Here is an 18,840-nt window from a genome sequence, read left to right on the forward strand (position 1 = left end):
GGGCTTTGAACTAGAACTGCAGAGAGAATCAACACAAAAAAAAAGTGAAAGCTATCCTAGCTAGATGAATTTCTCAAATAAAATACAAATGCAAACTTTTTAATTTCGTGTATAATTCATTACTTCCTTATGACATGTCTAAACAAGAAACATTTTATTCAGAGCACACCTCACCCTACCCTTGAAATAATCTCACTAGGACCTTGTGGGAGCCAAGCAACTCAAAAACAAGCTAGGGAGGGAGGGAGTTCACTGTTCAGCTGAGGAATTGGAAGTGAAACTCGCATGTAAACTGTCCACGAAAAAAATACCATTGCAAATAATTGCACTGGATGGCTGGTAGCTGTACAGCTCTAAATTCTCTGTGCCGAGATTTTCCTCTGTACACAGTAGTAAACGTCGATTTATGTGTGTTATCACCAGGTGGGTTGTAACTTCCTCGAATCGTGCCCAGCTAACGTTAGCTAGCTAGCATGAACACATGGTTAACTATTTATCGAGCTAACGTTAGCTAAACAAAACAAAAATTTGGCTAAACTGGCCAAGTATTATTTTCTCGTTGCTGTATACTTCGCACGAGCTATTGAACCTAGTTTATTTATTCTGGATAGCTAACGTCAATTCGATAGTAGACGTCAAAATTATGTTGATATGGGCCTTTCTCTTTTTACAGTGTGCAGAGATGGACTTGGAGCGTCAAAAGCGCCAGGAGGGCATACAGAACGCCCTGGGATTCATACAGTGAGAAATAAAACATCCCCCTGCAATTCTGACAAGTTCTCAACTAAATTGTAGCCATTTGCTCTCTTACTTGTCATTCATCCTATACCCACAAACGACCATACTGCACTAGTTCACTTGTATTGATAGGTTATCTTTTCCTCTGTGTCCTAGGTCTTCTTTGCCTTATCCAAAGCCTGAAGGCTATAAGGTAGGGATTAATGCATGTGATGACTGTCTTTTCTCTTGACCTTAGTCTGGGCATGTCCACACCCCCTATACTGTTCCAAAGAACATGTTGTGTGCTCACAGTCATGCAGCTTGCCCTTTGCAGAGATGTTCTCCATTTCACATTTGGTCCATTATTGCCATGGGGAAAAAAGTACCAAAACCAGCCATAATACTGATTAGACACATCCATGTCCTTTATGGCTTTTCCTGTGTACTGTCTTTATCTCACTCCCATGCCATATTCCTATCCTCCTCTTTCCTGAATGTCCCTCCAGGGGTTTCTGACCCAGTTGGTGTGTAACCTGCTGGATGAGGGGAATGCAATGTTCAGGGAGGGTGAGTGGCAGCAGGCCATAAATGACTTCAGTGAGGGTGTTAACGTGACCCACTATGCCCAGGCTGAGACTCTGGAAATCCCATCAGCTCTGCTGGAGAGTCTGTATTTCAACAGGGCAGCAGCCTACCACAGCATGGTGAGTCAGAGTGGTGTGTCACCAGGATTATGCATCTTTGATCCACAATATTGATGATTGAATGAGGTTCACAATTCTGTATACAAAAGGTATGAAGTCATCTTAAATATAATATTTAATAGCAATTGTGTTGTAAGCAAATGTGCTGTAGTGGGCAAATATTGAACCAATGGTGAATGAATACCCATTGCACTCTCTCTATTTCAGTATTTCGTGTTGTTGCATCACATTGTTCTATTGCATCATGTGCAACATGTGTTTCATCCTCGTCATTGAACTGTTGCCATCATGCCAACAGTCAGACACTTCCTCAACATCCCCTTGAAGTTACAGAGCCTGTATCATCTATCGTTACCCCATTCTCATTAGCCTGTATTAACCACTGTATGGCCTTAGTCTTTCACTCTGTGGCAGAACCCACACGTTACCCGTCATCTCTTTGTCTCCATCTCTCTCAGGGGGAGTATGAGCAGGGTGTGCAGGACTGTGACAGTGCGCTGGCTCTGTGCAAAGACAGTTGCAGGGCACTCTACAGGAAGGCTCTATGCCTGCGGGAGCTGGGCCGTTTCAGAGAGGCCTACAACTGCAGCACGGGCTGCCTGCTCACTATGCCTAATGTGAGTAACATTATGAATTACCCCTTCACATCAGAGGCTGTTTTCTTGGAGTAGAAAATCATGCACACCTTTAAAAGGTTAAGTAGCATATTGTTTTTATCTATAAAATGTCTAGCACAGCTCGCAACATTTATTTTTACCACTTGACATATGTAATTTGGGATTCCTCATGATGATGCGCTAGTGGAGAAGGAGAGTTTCATTTCATACAAGTGGATTTGTTTCCACATTTCCTTTTCTCCTTCGAAATACCTTAAATGTTTTTCAAAAGAATGTGAGAAGAAGATGCGGCGAAGGGAGGAGACCTAACACCCTACTTTTGCAGTATCATGTGGCTCAGAATAAGTGTTTGTGAAATTAATTTCATAAAAGGCTTATTTAACTGTAAAAAATATATATATTCTCTTGTACTCTTCATAGGACAAACATGTGTATGAGTTGGCACAGGAGCTAGCTAACAAACTGGGCCTGAAGATCCGCAAAGCCTACGTTAGCACAAAGGTGAGAATCCGTTTCCAAAGCAGAAGGTCTAGATTCAAACAGCATGGCAAATTACCTTCCATGATAAGTGGCTTGGATTCAATTGTTCTTTATCTGCCATTCTCTGATCAAATCTGCCATGAGCTGCTTATGCCCTGGTTTAAATCTCAATTTGGATTCATAACAATTGAAGTCATTAAGTTTGACATTTTCTTTAGGTTGCCTCTATGGAGTTAATATTTGTTTCCTTTGCAGGAGTCGGCCACATCTGAGAAAAGTAATGGCAACACAGCTCCTTTTGCAGGAGAGGCAAGTACAACAACTTTCACCATTACACTTTTAAGGTTGCACTATGCAGAAATCGTTCCGCCAGTTCCTGGTTGCTGAAACTAATAGTTTGCCTAATTATAAGGTAATTATAAGCTAGTATAGTTTAGAGAATCATTGTACCATCTAAACTGCTCTGAAATATATTTTCCATAACCCCAGAAATATTTTTCAGCTGTTTGAAGCTGGTGTACAAAACCAAAAGTAATAGACACAAAACCAAAACATAAGAATAGGAAGCATAGAAGAGAGCACATAGAAAAGATCTATTGCCTTTTAGACTTGTTTTCAAGTAGAATGATACATCTATAACCACATTTCTATGTGAATTTAGTTGGGCTGCCCAAAAAGTTACATATTTCCACTTAAACTGGTTGAGATTTGGAATGTACTTTGGTTTACCTGTTGATTTATTGTCACTTAAACAGAAGCTGTTGTCTTTCTCTTTTCACCTCAAGATATATGGCAGTGGTCTGGATTCCTTAAGTGACATCTCATCAGGTAGTAATTCTCCTGACCAGAAATGTTGAATTACCTATCACATTGTAATTTAAAGACTATCGAAGAAGATTTGTCAAAAGTAGCAATAACAATTGAATAACTTTAAGAAAATAAAACTCACCTGTTCCCTCTCCCTGTCTTTCAGTTGGTTTCTACTGCAAGCCTCTATCCGCCGCTATCTCAGTTAGTGATGAATCCTCTCCCTCTGGTCCTCTGGTCTACTCCAAGCTTCTGGGTAGCCCTGTCCAAGGCCCTCGGGGGTTGACCATCTCTGTGTCTGAGTCGGAGCACCTGGGTGACAGTGAACTGATGGGAGATGATCTAGACAGCCTGCTGGACTGTGTGAGTTTGTGTCTACTGTTCGACGTAGTATTCAGATATAGCTTCCCTGAATCTGTCAATGCAACTTTTCATTCTCTCGTTCTCATTCAGATTCCCCCCCAACGTGCCTTTCCCACCATCCTCCCCAGCTCAGCTTGTGTCCCCATCCAGCTCCCATTTCCCTCACGCCTGCCCGCCCCCTCGCCCCGGCTCCCCCCAGCCTTCTTCAACTCAGCCATCAGCCAGTTCAACTCTCTGGACACCTTCCCAGGCATGGGTGGGGGGGATGCCCTAGGTGCTCTGAACTCTTTAGATGGCCTTGATGCACTAGACTCTCTAGATACTTTAAACAACCTGGACACCCTTTCAGGCCTTGGTGGTGGGGATGCCCCGGCTCCCACAACAGCACTCTATTCACTTGATGCCTTAGATGCCCTGGACAGTTTCTACCCACTTGGGGGTGCATTAGCAGACAAACCAGTGGTGGTGGGGGGAGGGGGGCTGGACTCCCTCTCTGAGTTCAACCTGCCTGGTGAGTCGATTTGAGGGTGGTAATGTCTTGTTAGCTTATAGCAATGTATACATGGTTCATTTTTCTTTTAATGTTTAACGCCAAGGAAGGTATGAACCTAATGTAGGTGTTTATAATTGATTGTTCTGTTTTTTGTTCTCACGCTATCTTAAGGTGCAAGAATCTCCCACAATGTTCTCTCTGCGACACGTTCGCCCAAGAAATCCAACCACACAGTAAGCCATTTATTTCTGTCAGCAGAATTTGTTAGACTCCCTCTCGTACATTGTGTGCATTTAAATTAAAACATTTATTATGCAACGTTTAGGTCACAAAGAACTTTATTGTTTACAACGTCATGTTAGTTTTGCTTTGACATATTAACCTAAATGAATTTCTATTACCATGGCGATGTAGGTGGTAAAGAATGGCCAGGTCTCCTCCAAGCTGTCTCAGCTGACCAAGAACCCCCTAGCAGCCACCCATGACTTCACGCAGGCCTGTGCCACGTGCTACAGCTGGATAGGTACAGTAGTGGACATGATAAACTCCCTCTCAACTCTCAGCTAGTGTCCCTCCCCCAGTTCACTTCTTAATGTAATTTTTAAAAGTGTTTTCGTTGTGTAATTCTTCTCCCCAATTGGTAGTTAGTCTTGTCCCATTGCTGCAACTCCCGTACGGACTCAAGAGAGGCGAAGGTCGAGAGCCATGCGTCCTCCCAAACACGACCCCGCCAAGCCACGCTGCTTTTTGACACACTGTTAGCTTAACCCGGAAGCCAACCGCACCAATGTGGCGGAGGAAACACTACAGCTGGCGAACAAAGTCAGCATGCATGCGCCCGGCTCGCCACAGGAGTCGCTAGAGCGCAATGGGACAAGGACATCCTGGCCGGCCAAAACCTCTCCTAACCCAGACGATGCTGGGCCAATTGTGCGCCGCCTCATGGGTCTCCCGGTTGCAGCCGGCTGCCACAGCCTGGGACCGAACCCAGGTCTGTAGTGAAGCCTCTAGCACTGTGATGCAGTGCCTTAGACCGCTGCATCACTCGGGAGGCACCCTACTTCTAACTAATAAGACTGACAGTTTCAAGGACATCATAGCTGAGGTTCACCTCTCTATTTTTATGTCCCCCCTTAACTCCCCTTTCTCTCTGTCTCTCTAACCTTCTTTACCCCTTTATCTGTATATCACTCTCCCCTCCCTCCCTTTCTCTGTCTCTCTCAGGTCCAGGGGTCCTGGACTACCAGCACCAGGCAGAATTGGCCCACCGTTGTAAGCGGGACATTCTTCTGTGCAGGATCAGGGCTTCAGAGCACCCTGTCTGGAACAGGGTGCGACCCCGGCCCAAGCACAATTTTACTGGGCCGTTTGTGCTCTGCAAGGGTACGGAAAACAACAGTCACTGGTGGGGGAAGGAGGCTCTGTTTAGATTAAGATAATGGGTGTGTGTCATAGGTCAAATTACACAGTCGTTTTAATCTGTGGAAAAAGGGTCCTAAAGGTTAGCGTTGGTCTGAGTTTGTATATGTTGTAATCTAAGTTCCTTCCCTCTGTGCAGAGGTGCTGGAGACTCAGAAGTGTAAGTATAGGGAGGGCTGTACGTTTGCCTACTGCCAGGAGGAGGTAGATGTGTGGACCCTGGAGAGGAAGGGAACCCTGAACAGAGAGCTGTTGTTTGACCCGCAGAGCCCCAACAATGACAGGCTCAGCATCACATGCCTGCTGCAGCTCCACAACGGCATGTTCATGTACCTCTGTGAGGTAGGACACACGCACACACACACACACACACGTGTGCCCTTACACAGACACACCTCCATATATATGTCCAAGCTTTACCAGTGAAACATGGTAGAGGGCTGCGAGTCCCGACAGAGATCGCTGCAGAGCGGTCGTCGTTTTTCATGCTGCGGGCGGGAGCGTGCAGCCAGGCGGATGACTTTGGGATGAAAATATTTTTGTTGTCCCGCAGATTATTTGGAAACGGTTGTCTTTCTGCTTTGTATGCTTAAAAGCACAATTTTCGCATTATTCACACACTCTGCTTCAACTTCAGTAGCCTACCTCTCCTCTCCTAGTTGGGAGTGAGAGTTCAAGTGTGCCTAGTATGTGTGGTCTCATTGAAATAGAGTAGGCTGCCTACATGGGTGGAGAATCACATGGCAGTTAACTTAAATATGATTATATACAGTTTAGACTGTAGCTTACCACAGTGTGTGTATAAATAGATATTGATAATGGAAAGAAGTGGAGGGCGCTCAACCAACGTGAGATGAGGTGCAATAAAAATGGGATAGAAAAAATCTGTCCCGCGCAGACCTCTAAAACATGCCGTTCAACCTTACTCATGCTTCCCCCTACTTCTTGTCTCTGTTTACCTCAACTTTCCCCCTCATTCTCTCTCCCCACCCCTCTCTCTCTACTCAGGAGTGCTATGACAGTAAGCCCAGGATCATCAGTAATCGCATTAAGGAGGTGCCGTCCACCTGCTCCAACCCCTGCGCCCGACACTCATTCGACAAAAACAAGTGAGTCATGTTTGCTCCCCGCCCGCCCTCCCTCCACACACACACACACACACACACACAGCCTCACTCTTCCCCCCCTGTGCCCTGCAGGTGCCTGGTGCATGCGGTGAGGTCCAGCAGTGTGCACTACACTAAGATCCGCCCGCTGTACACCCAGTGCCAGTTGGACGTGTGCCGCCATGCCCAGCGCTATGGCTGCCAGCGAGAGGACAGCTGCTCCTTTGCCCACTCCGTCATAGAGCTCAAGTGCTGGAGGCTGCAGAAAGACTCTGGTACAGTCAGATTGATGCACACACACTCATGAACATTGTACTTGGTATCAGACACAGAGAGACATATTTATTCCTGTCTAATAAATGTGAAAACATTTTTAAATGTAGAGGCTGATCTACAATAAAACATATTTATTTGTAAATGTTAGTTTCTATACTAAAAGTCAGGAAACTTTTATCAAAGTCCAGTAGGTGTCAGTAGACACTGCCATTCAGTCTTGTCACAGTTGATAAACACTGTTTGTAAAACACTGTTTGTAAATACTGTCTGTAAAAAGTGATGCCTAGGCTCGACTAGGCATCACTTTTCTGTGTATGTGCCTGTTCTTTAGGCATCACTCATGAAGAAATTGTTCAGGAATCCAAGCGACACTGGCATAAACAGGAGCAGAACACGCACAAAGCCAAGGTATAATATCCCTGTTATGCTACATCTCATAATATGGTGAGGCAACGGCTCTTGTGTAGTTTGTCTGATTCTCTACCTTTTGCCTCTGTTTTTGTCCCTGTGACTCATTGACTATAGCCGGTGTACATGCCACCACCATCTTCATCCTCAAGTGGTGGGGGAGGAGGAGGCTATAGCTTGAACCTGAAGAGGAAGTTTGTCTGTGGTCAGTGCTGGAGGGACGGGCTGGTCAGCGAGCCGGACAAAGCGCTTAAGTACTGTACAGCTAAGGCCAGGCACAAGTGAGGCTGCACCCTACCTAGCATCCCTAGCCAGATGGAGACCAATGCTTCACTGTAGTATGCAACAATTCTATATGACTGACCACTGTTATTCACTATTGTCTATCAAATCAAAGTTTATTTGTCACGTGCGCTAAATACAACAGGTGTAGACCTTACAGTGAAATGCTTACTTACAGGCTCTAACCAATAGTGCAAATAAGGTGTTAGGTGAACAATAGGTAAGTAAAGAAATAAAACAACAGTAAAAAAACAGGCTATATACAGTAGCGAGGCTATAAAAGTAGGCGAGGCTACATACAGACACCGGTTAGTCAGGCTGATTGAGGTAGTATGTACATGTAGATATGGTTAAAGTGACTATGCAATAATGATGAACAAACAGAGAGTAGCAGTAGCGTAAAAGAGGGGTTGGTGGGTGGCGGGACACAATGCAGATAGCCCGGTTAGCAAATGTGCGGGAGCACTGGTCAATGTATGGCCAATGTATGTTAGATGTGTAGTCTGAGATATGTGTTCGGTTTTTTGAATGACAAGAGAGAATGTTCATGTTCGGTTTTTTGAATGAACATTCTCTATTGTCATCTCGGGGACACAAACCAATGTGTATGGAGCGTTTACAGCGAAGCCCTATGTAATTTAGGATAGTATATTTCTGGAAAGTCCACCATAACTCTCACATCTCTCTCCCTGTAGTTGGACGAAGGAGCGCCGGGTGCTGTTGGTGAAGTTTTTCGAGGGAAAGAAGTGGGTGATGGTGCGGACGTTGCCTTTTGCCAAGACCTACCCCCAGCAGTATGACGTGTGTGCTGCCCCCTGCTACTCCTCATGCACTACCTGCTAGAAATGATTTTTGATAGACTCAACCAAGCATATTATCATTGTGTCTGTTTAACATAATAGTTCATTATAAGTTAGTGTGCTCATGGGTAACGGTATATATTGGTCAGTTGAATTTAATACTTAATCATTGACACCGTGCAGACTTGTTTCCACAAACATCCTCGCAGTCTGTGTGTAACGGCATAACGTGTCCCCCTCAGATATGTGCCCATGTGGTGAAGCAGAAGAAGTGCCACTACATTGGGAACTGTGCCTTTGCCCACAGTGAAGAGGAGAAGCAAGTATGGACTTATATGAAGAACAATGGCTGTAAGTTTACACTATATTTTCATTATTCATTCAACCTTTTGTTCCACATTATCGCCTTTGTTTACGTTGATCTATGAGCAGGATTGGTTAAGATGCCTATTATCCCCACCAGTACACATCAAATTTTTATTGGTCACATACACATGGTTAGCAGATGTTAATGCGAGTGTAGCGAAGTGCTTGTGCAGCGAAGTGCTTGTGCAGCGAAGTGCTTGTGCAGCGAAGTGCTTGTGCAGCGAAGTGCTTGTGCAGCGAAGTGCTTGTGCTTCTAGTTCCGACAGTGCAGTAATATCTAACAAGTATTCTAACAAATTCACAACAACTACCTTATACACACAAATGTAAAGGGATGAATATAATATGTACATATAAATATATGGATTAGCGATAGCCGTGCGGCATAGGTGAGATGGAGTAGATGGTATAGAATATAGTATATACATATGGGATGAGTAATGTAGGATATGTAAACATTATTAAAGTGACTAGTGATACCTGTAAGTCCATTTATTAAAGGGCCAGAGATTTGAGACTGTATGTTGGCAGCAGCCTCTGTTAGTGATGGCTGTTTAACAGTCTGATAGCCTTGAGATTGAAAAACAGCTTCTGTCTCTCAGTCCCAGCTTTGATGCACCTGTACTGACCTTTTGCCTTCTGGATGATAGCAGGGTGAACAGGCAGTGGCTTGGGTTGTTGTCCTTGATGATCTTTTTGGCCTTCCTGTGACATCAGGTGCTGTAGGTGTCCTGGAGGGCAGGTAGTTTGCCCCCGGTGATGCGTTGAGCAGACCTCACTACACACTGGAGAGCCTTGCAGTTGAGGGCGGAGCAGTTGCCGTACCAGGTGGTGATACAGCCCGACAGGATGCTCTCGATTGTGCATCTGTAAAAGTTTGAGTGTTTTAGATGACAAGCCAAATTTCTTCAGCCTCCTGAGTTTGAAGAGTTGCTGTTGCGCCTTCTTCACCACACTGTCTGTGTGGGTGGACCATTTCAGTTTGTCTGTGATGTGTACGCTGAGGAACTTAAAACTTTCCACCTTCTCCACTACTGTCACGTCAATGTGGATAGGGGGGTGCTCCCTCTGCTGTTTCCTGAAGTCCACGATCATCTCCTTTTTTGTTGACGTTGAGTGAGAGGTTATTTTCCTGACACCACACTCAGAGGGCCCTCACCTTCTCCCTGTAGGCTCTCTTCATTGTTGGTAATCAAGCCTACCACTGTAGTGTCGTTTGCAACCTTGATGATTGAGTTGGAAGCGTGCATGGCCATGCAGTCATGGGTGAACAGGGAGTACAGGAGAGGGCTGAGAACGCACCCTTGTGGAGCCCCAGTGTTGAGGATCAGTGTGATGGAGATGTTATGTCCTACCTTCACCACCTGGGGGCGGCCCGTCAAAGTCCAGGACAAAGTTGCACAGGGTCTCGACCCCGTGTCTCGAGCTTAATGATGAGTTTGGAGGGTACTATGGTGTTAAATGCTGAGCTGTAGTTAATGAACAGCATTCTTACATAGGTATTCCTCTTGTCCAGATAGGATAGTGCAGTGTGATGGCGATTGCATCGTCAGTGGACCTATTGGGGCGGTAAGCAAATTGGAGTGGGTCTAGGGTATCAGGTAGGGTGGAGGTGATATGATCCTTGACTAGTCTCTCAAAGCACTTAATGATGACAGAAGTGAGTGCAACGGGGTGATAGTCATTTAGTTCAGTTACTTTAGCTTTCTTGGGAACAGGAACAATGGTGGCCATCTTGAAGCATGTGGGGACAGCAGACTGTGATGGGAATTGATTGAATATATCCGTAAACACACCAGCCAGCTGGTCTGCGCATGCTCTGATGGATGCCGTCTGGGCCGGCAGCCTTGCGAGTGTTAACACATTTAAAATGTTTTACTCCCGTTGGCCACGGAAAAGGAGAGCCACAGGCTTTGGTAGCGGGCTGTGTCAGTGGCACTGTATTGTCCTCAAAGCGAGCAAAGAAGTTGTTTAATTTGTCTGGGAGAACGACGTCGATGTTCGCAACGGAGCTGGTTTTCTAGACCCTGCCACATACGTCTCGTGTTTGAGCCGTTGAATTGCGACTACTTTGCCTCTATACTGACGCTTTGCTTGTTTGATTGCCTTGCGGAGGGAATAGCTGTACTGTTTGTATTAGGTAATGTTTCCAATCTCCTTTCCATGATTAAAAGCGGTGATTCCCACTTTCAGTTTTGTGCGAATGCTGCCATCAGTCCACGATTTCTAGTTAGGAAAGGTTTTAATAGTCACAGTGGGTACGACATCTCCGATAAACTTGCTAATTAACACGCTCATCGAGTCAGAGTATACATCAATGTATACGCATTGGTATTGTTACTTACATTCCTCTTTGAACCTGTTCCTGAAGTGAAGGATATGCAGCAGATGTACGACATGTGGCTTACAATGACGAATCAAAACCGTCCGCCGGATGACACCCTGATCACCCAACCCGTAGAGGAGAAGCAAATTGTCATGCCAACCGACTATGCCGAGCCAATGGTGAGTCAAGGCACTTAATCACAAAACCTGTTTGTTGGATGTAGAACGTAAACAATACATTCACCTTTCTCATTTGTAAAAGCTATCTACCACTATCAAGAAGGACTGCATTTTGATAGTGTGCATGCATCTTCATGCAGTGTGTGCGTATGTCAGTGTGTATGAATGCGTAACGTACTATGAGAACAGTTTTACTGTGCGTGTGTATTCTAGAGCGGCTTCCATTGTCGTCTGTGTGGGAGGCATAGTAACAGCGAGCGCCAGTGGCAGCAGCACATCTCCTCAGAGAAACACAAGGACCGTGTATTCAGCTGCGAGGGAGAGGACGAGAGCCTCACCTGGACATACCGCTTCCCCGGACTCCGCCTCGCCCTTTGCCCCAGGTAACACTCGCCCAGGGGAGGGTCTCAATACTGTAGTTCCTTTCTCATTACCCATCAAGAGATGCTCTGTATATGCACACAGAAAACACCTGGGAAATGGCAGGGTTCACTTTCCACACCCTTATCCTATTTGTTCCTGTCAAATTTTATCGGTGCACAGTGATTGACGTATGTATAATATAGATCAATGTGATTGACAGGCTGGAGAGTGGCTGTCCCGAGGGGGTGAGCTGTGACTACGCCCACAGTGTTGAGGAACTGGTGGAATGGCAGGAGAGGCGGGAATTCCTGCGGCGGAAGCTGGCCAAGGCCCGTGAAGACATGCTCATCATGCCAGACGAGTTTGACTTTGGGAAGTACAACTTTCTCCTGCAGGACTGAAGCCCCTGTCCCCTATGTGAGACACTTTCACCTGTAAATAGACAGCAGTCGTCTGTTTTGTTGAAAACCCTGGGGGGTATTTTCTTTATTAGTTAACAGATGATACAGTTTATACCTGTTTGAGCTGGTTAGGACTGCAAGTGCCTTATTTGTCCAATATTTTCAAAAGGGCTTAACAAATGAGATCTCGTCTCCGAATTTGAGTGGGGGGAAAAGTAATTTAGCACTGCCATTTAACAAAACAGTACTGACCAAATATCTCCATTAATAGTCTGTTTAATCTATATATGTCTTTTTGGGGGATATTAAGAATTAATTTATGCTTCCATTCTGATGGAACTCTTTATACAACCCTCAAACTTTTGCAACTGTTCTTCCATCAAATGAAAACCGATTTTGCTGGAAGGCAATCGTTATTCACTTTCACTTTGTTAATGTGTCTTATGCCAATTTAAAGCTGCAATGTGTAACTGTTTGGGTGACCTGAGCAAATTCACCTAGAAATGTTAGTTATAGAGTGGTCATTCTCATTGAAAGATCTGTTCTATGTGCCCTATTTCTATGCCTAATGTTCTTAAGTTTTTGATTCTTTTGTTTTTGTACACCAGCTTCAAACAGCTGAAAATACTATATTTTTGGTTATTGGAAAGATATTTCACAACAATTTAGATGGTACAATGATTCTCTACATTGCTTGTTTTGTCACTAACTGAAATTAGGCAAAGTATTAGAAGTTTAGCAACTGGGAAATGGTGAGTGATTTCTGCATATTGCATCTTTAAAGAATTTGCTGCTGCCATTGTAGACAGACAAAACGTTACAGAATATGATCACACTAATACAGGGGTTATTTCAATGTTTTTATCAATATTGCTAGCAACAAGATTAAATTAATTTTAAATTAGACATACAATATAAAAGAGGGTAATATCTTATTTCTACTGATGTCAACTTTATTTCTCAACTCCTAATATTGAGCAAATTACACTCATTGGAGCTAATTGCACTCACCGGACAGTGTTTCTCCTATATTCATTTAGCAGCGGTGAGCCACCGCTGCTAAATTGTTGCCACTGCTCAAAAAAATATGATAAACATTTTCGGGCTGGTTAAACATTTTCAGTGTAAACATAAACAACTAAACCAGATATAAAGTATGTAGAAAATATATAATGGAGCTATATATTTTAAATAAGATCATTTTAAGAACAACCACCAAAATAAAAACTAGATAGTCAGGGAAAATCTAAAATTCAAAACATTTTATGGAATTTGATTTGAAGTCACTCCAATAGCCTAACATGTTGTAAGCCATGGCAAAATGTGTAGAATTTCTGAAAATTTGCTTTAAAAATGCACATTTTCTGTGTGGTCCAGCGGCACACGTATATGCCGGAGTTCTTGTGTGTTTGAAACCGGCCCACTGCCCTTAGGGTGACTCAATCTCTCCTGTCTTTCACATTGTACTATCTCTTCAATAAAGCAAAAATTACAAAAGGAATGGGACTGCCACACTCCTTCAATTTTCTTTAAATTAAACTGAATTTTCTCTCACCCAGAAGATAAAATGTGTGGAATTGCAGGAAACTATCTTTAAAACAGTAATATTTTCTCTCCGCCCCATGACAAACAAAAATACAAAATTTGTCACTGCGGCCAAGAGGAGGGCATCTACAATTAGCGGTTGGACTACCACGCCTACCACTACTACTGGCTAAATAGATTGAGGATGCTAACTAAGGCCTTACCTGTGGGTATATAGTTGACCCATAATTTAATATCCAATACAAGAGAGATTGGAAGTTCCTCAAATGTGCTTGTAGTAGTAGTTACTATCTAGCGAATAGACTCACTCATGGTATACTGAAGAAAAGATTATGTGCCCAGTAAATTTGAAGATGTGAATAAATGTATCTCCACATAAGTAGTCCTGCACATTAATACATTATATCAATGTTGGCAAACAATAAGTAATAATATGGTAGTTAAACCTAGTAAAATAATCATATTGATTTGTATACCTTAGTTCTTTGTTAACCCAACAATACAAAGTATGATTTGGTCAGAGTATGCTTCTGGGTGTGTCATTCCTGTTTTGCAAGGGCGGTGGCCTAAACTAAGACTGTCATTCTAAATAAGGAGAGGGAGAATACATCATTCAGAGTTGTGCAGATGAGAGCATGTAGCCCTAGAAGCTGAAAGAGGCAGTGAAGCATACCTAGTCTCAGAGCATTTTGTCTTATTCTGTAAGTAAATCCGAGACACGCCATTTAGTATGATATGTTACGTTTCGTATGGTACGTGTTCATTTGTGGATTTCCATCACCCGTACAATATGTTACGAATTAGCAAAACGTATGGTATGTTACAAATTCTAGCTAGGTGTCTAATGTTAGCTAGGCTCGGGGTTAGAGTTTAGGAGGTAGGCTAAGTAGATTAAAACGTAGTAAGTAGTTCAGAAGTTGCTGAAGTTGTCCATGATGAGATTTGAACTTGCAACCTTTGGGATGCTAGACATTCATGTTATACGCCAACCCATCCACCTTACTTTAGTTTTTGTCTTAAGTAACCATCTGTCTTATGTAACCATACCAAATACCATACCACACCACATACTAATTTGAGTGTCCCAGATATACATTTACTATGTTACGTCTAGTCTATGAGACCAGGCTGGGTGAGGGGTAAAGGGAGGCGTTATCATGCTCACTTTTTGGGGGGGTTCTCTTGAAATATTGAGGAGTTCTGTATACATCACTGGTAATTATGTAAGTGTTAGTTCATAAGCTTTGCACATGGGAAGTGTGTTTTAATACCAGCTTTAGCCAGTTTAGAGAGGTAATGGATACTCTCGGAATTAACCAAATGGAAGTTTTAAGTTTGAAATAATAGTATTTAGTAACAATGACAATTATTATGGCTATAACGATTTTGATTTACAACATTCTAAAATAATCTATAGAGTGGGAAGTGGTATGTTTCCTACTATACAAACAAAGTCAGTGAGCTGGATCCTGTTGATTTGCCATAGGTCAGTTTTTTTCAAACTCTGAACATTTTGGTTTTTGCCCTGACACTACACAGCTGATTAAAATGATCAAAGGAGAATGATTAGTTGATTATTTGAATCAGCTGTGTAGTGCTAGGGCAAAACCCAAAATGTACACCTCTTAGGGTCCCGAGGACCAAGTTTGGGAAACTGCCATCGGTTTTGTCCTGGATTAAATCATTCTAATCGAGTGAATCACATTGACCTTCATCACATCCATCTATGTCATTGAACTGACTGCACCACAATATATCTGCCTATGTTTGTCAAGGACTTTTTTTCAGGCAGTTTAATCCTTGCTGGCTGGAAACAGTTATTGAAACTAAAGTGCCCCCTCTCAAAGCCATCAATGACCCCTTTATAAAAGTGCACCCTTGTCAAATACTATTACACTGCTCTCGTGACCACTCTATTTTATTGTAGCTGCCATACTGATTGAACAGATGGTTAGAGACTGCAGTGTTTGTGCATTTAATTTCCAACATCATGGTACCTGAGAAAACAAAAATGAATTGTTTGAGGTATTGACCAAATATGACATGTTAAATAAAACAATTTTTGAGAGGTAGATCATGATCCTTTTTCTTTACTGTTATTGACAATTATTTTGTTACTTATTGTAATTTATTACACAACTACAACACTACTACTGACTAAGTAATGTTATCTTATCAAAGGACACTTTATATATATATATATTGTGTAAAAATCTGTGTTCTAGTTAGTGTGGTTCAAGTCATTGAGGTTCAAGCGGAGGGTAAATGACTTCCACCTTCAGATCTTCTTCATGATGTGCTATTTAGTGTCCCGAGTGCGTGATGAGATGGGTGTTACCCACCTTTGTGGTCGGAATACAAAAACCGGCTCCTAACTTGTAATTGGCTGATGGGTATGATTGACTGCCTATACGGCAAACAAACTGGATAAATTGAACGATTAGTATCGTTGGTCTTTCACAGAGTACGTTCTATATTCATAATGCTAGTAGGCATGGCTACTGAACTCAATAACTTGCCCTCACATTGCATCCTCGTGACATGGTTAGAAGTTTTTGCAAAGTGTATATCAGACAAAGCAATTCAAGGTTTGTTCCTGAAGTCAAAGCCCTGATGGAGTTCCCATTCTCGTTTCCATTGACAACGGTAATAGAAATCGGTGTGAATTTGTTATACCCTTGCTACTCTCTTCAACACATTTATCCCGATAGAGGGTAACTTCATGCCAGTGACTAGCTACATTCATACAATAATGTTTTAACAGTCAAATTTCAATAGCGTCCTGCAACTTCCTTGTGTTGCTAACTAAATGGACTGATGCAATGTCATTGAAATATAAACTTTGCAGCATGTGCAACATCTTCAATTGCTTACACTTTAGTTACTGGATGCCTGGGTTTGTTATCAACCTTGTCAATGTACTATTTCACAAAACAAACATTACATTTTCATGTCTTGACAAACTGCATTGGATGATTTGATACTTTAACACACTTGCTGCCAGCAAATATCACTTTGCATATTATGAAGTGATAGGTTTCTTGTGAGACTAGTCAGTGTCACTACATATTTTGTTACATTTGTTAATAAAGTAGATATGTGTCATTCATCTCCTTGTTTTCTTAAGTTTAGGAATATTTGACTATGTCCATTTGACACATAGTCAAATGTCCATGTGACCACCCATGGTTATATGCTGCACTGTCGGAACTAGAAGCACAAGCATTACGCTCTACCCGCAATAACATATGCTAAACACGTGTGTGACCAATAAAATTTGATTTGATAACAAGAACTGGGATGAGAAACATGTTGGTCAACTAAGGCGTCACAAGCATGGTAGGCATCCCTTCCACTTCCAGCATTATGCTGTTATTTATGGCACCGTTGTGCTTAAGGGTGGCACAAATGTGTAGCCTAACAAAGCAGTGACAGGTTAGTCAGTGTAAATCACATGAGAGATTCCCATTACATAGACCTACTCTTTTAATAGTACATAACTAACCCCTCTGCTAACAGGCCTTGTATATTCAGAATATTGCGTAAGCCGTAGGGAACTTGTGCACACAGCGTGCCCTCATTATGCGGAGAGGTATCCTCACTACTTGATGTAGTCCTAGTGTATGTTCACACACTCTTCATCATACCCTCGTTTTTAATTTAGATCCCAAATCCAGTGCATTTGCTTTTCTGTCTGACATGTTTTACTGAATTGTGATGGACACAGGCCATAGCCATTCAAATCCAATAAGTTGGACACGTACACATGTTCACTTGCAAGGTCTTCCTCAACAATGCAGTATTCAATATCAAAGAAAATAGAAAATCCAGAATAAAATCTTTCATTCTTTCTCAGTGTATAGTGTTCACAATGACATTCATTTGCATGCTCCCATGATAGAGTTCATATCAGACTTGCTTACATACCCACAGACAGTCTACACATCAGAGCTCTCACCCCAGACATCAGTGTTTTATGCCACATGAATTAGGCATGGCATTGGTGATTCACAGTGACCCTCTCGTAATCATTTTGTTGTCTGTGTTTACAAATAGCTTGTTCTTTCCATAAATCTAGTGGGGGGAAAAATCTAACAGCAAGTACCAGTGACACGCTCAATTCACAAGTGGTCCGATGAAGTAAATTCTAAGCTACAGGACTGTTTTGCTAGCACAGACTGGAAAACAGTGCCTTGTATTCATACCCCTTGACTTATTCCACATTTAGTGTTACAGCCTGAATTCAAAATGGATTAAAGGATTAAATGTCTCACCCATCTACACACAATACCCCATAATGACAAAGTGAAAACATGTTTTTAGAAATGTTTGCAAATGTATTGATAATGAAATACAGAACTCTCTTACATAAGTAATTACATGTTAGAATCACCTTTGGCAGCAATTACAGCTGTGAGTCTTTCTGGCTAAGTCTCTAAAAGCTTTGCACATCTTGGGCCTCATTTATCAATATTGCGTAGAAACTATTCGAAAATACTACTTACGAGCGGAATTTAGAATGTTTGTACACATAGAAAATGTGTGATTTAACAAACAATCCTACCAGTGTCATACTCACACCAGTAAGAGAGAACCAGTGCTTGTGCACAACATTGGCTATTTGCATTTTGAAACGCCCCTCATTAACCATATGGTCAAAATCATCCCAAAAATATAAATGCATCATGCAACAATTTCAAAGATTATGCTGAGTTACAGTTCATATAACTGTAACTCTAATCTATGGATTTCACATGACAGGGAATACAGATATGCATCTATGGGTCACAGATACCTTTAAAAAAAAAAGGTAGGGGCATGGATCGGAAAACCAGTCAGTATCTGGTGTGACCACCAGATCCTTGCGACATGGGACCATGCATTATCATGCTGAAACATGAGGTGATGGCGGCGGATGAATGGCACGACATTGGGCCTAAGGATCTCGTCACGGTATCTCTGTGCATTCAAATTACCATTGATAAAATGCAATTGTGTTCGTTGTCTGATAGCTTATGTCTGCCCATACCATAACCCCACCGCTACCATTGGGCACTCTGTTCACAACGTTGACATCAGCAAACTTGTCGCCCACACGACCTCATACACGCTGTCTGCCATCTGCCCAGTACAGTTGAAACTGGGATTCATCCGTGAAGAGCACACTTCTCCAGCGTGCCAGTGG

The 18,840-nt window shown here is 42.6% G+C and overlaps 1 protein-coding gene across 1 annotated transcript; it reads left to right on the top strand.

Moving 5' to 3' along the window:
• The first annotated feature begins 228 nt into the window (after positions 1–228).
• On the top strand, positions 229–15,727 carry LOC129833193 (zinc finger CCCH domain-containing protein 7B-like). The gene is made up of 23 exons (XM_055897592.1): positions 229–423; positions 674–741; positions 895–931; positions 1,227–1,424; positions 1,883–2,041; positions 2,462–2,542; positions 2,777–2,830; positions 3,307–3,349; positions 3,495–3,691; positions 3,782–4,202; positions 4,356–4,417; positions 4,599–4,707; positions 5,409–5,567; positions 5,743–5,945; positions 6,612–6,712; positions 6,803–6,984; positions 7,317–7,393; positions 7,511–7,674; positions 8,371–8,476; positions 8,718–8,826; positions 11,213–11,346; positions 11,560–11,729; positions 11,930–15,727. The coding sequence occupies exons 2-23, from the start codon at positions 683–685 to the stop codon at positions 12,108–12,110; spliced, it is 3,006 nt and encodes a 1,001-aa protein (XP_055753567.1). The 5' UTR covers positions 229–423; positions 674–682; the 3' UTR covers positions 12,111–15,727.
• Positions 15,728–18,840: the final 3,113 nt, after the last annotated feature.

This window comes from Salvelinus fontinalis, chromosome 34, assembly GCF_029448725.1.
Source record: "Salvelinus fontinalis isolate EN_2023a chromosome 34, ASM2944872v1, whole genome shotgun sequence".
Taxonomy (NCBI): domain Eukaryota; kingdom Metazoa; phylum Chordata; class Actinopteri; order Salmoniformes; family Salmonidae; genus Salvelinus; species Salvelinus fontinalis.

Coding starts and splice junctions, on each gene's coding strand:
- LOC129833193 (XM_055897592.1), top strand. CDS start 683: ATGGACTTGGAGCGTCAAAAGCGCCAGGAGGGCATACAGAACGCCCTG. Junction 742..894: donor AACGCCCTGGGATTCATACA/GTGAGAAATAAA, acceptor TCTGTGTCCTAG/GTCTTCTTTGCCTTATCCAA. Junction 7,394..7,510: donor AGAACACGCACAAAGCCAAG/GTATAATATCCC, acceptor CATTGACTATAG/CCGGTGTACATGCCACCACC.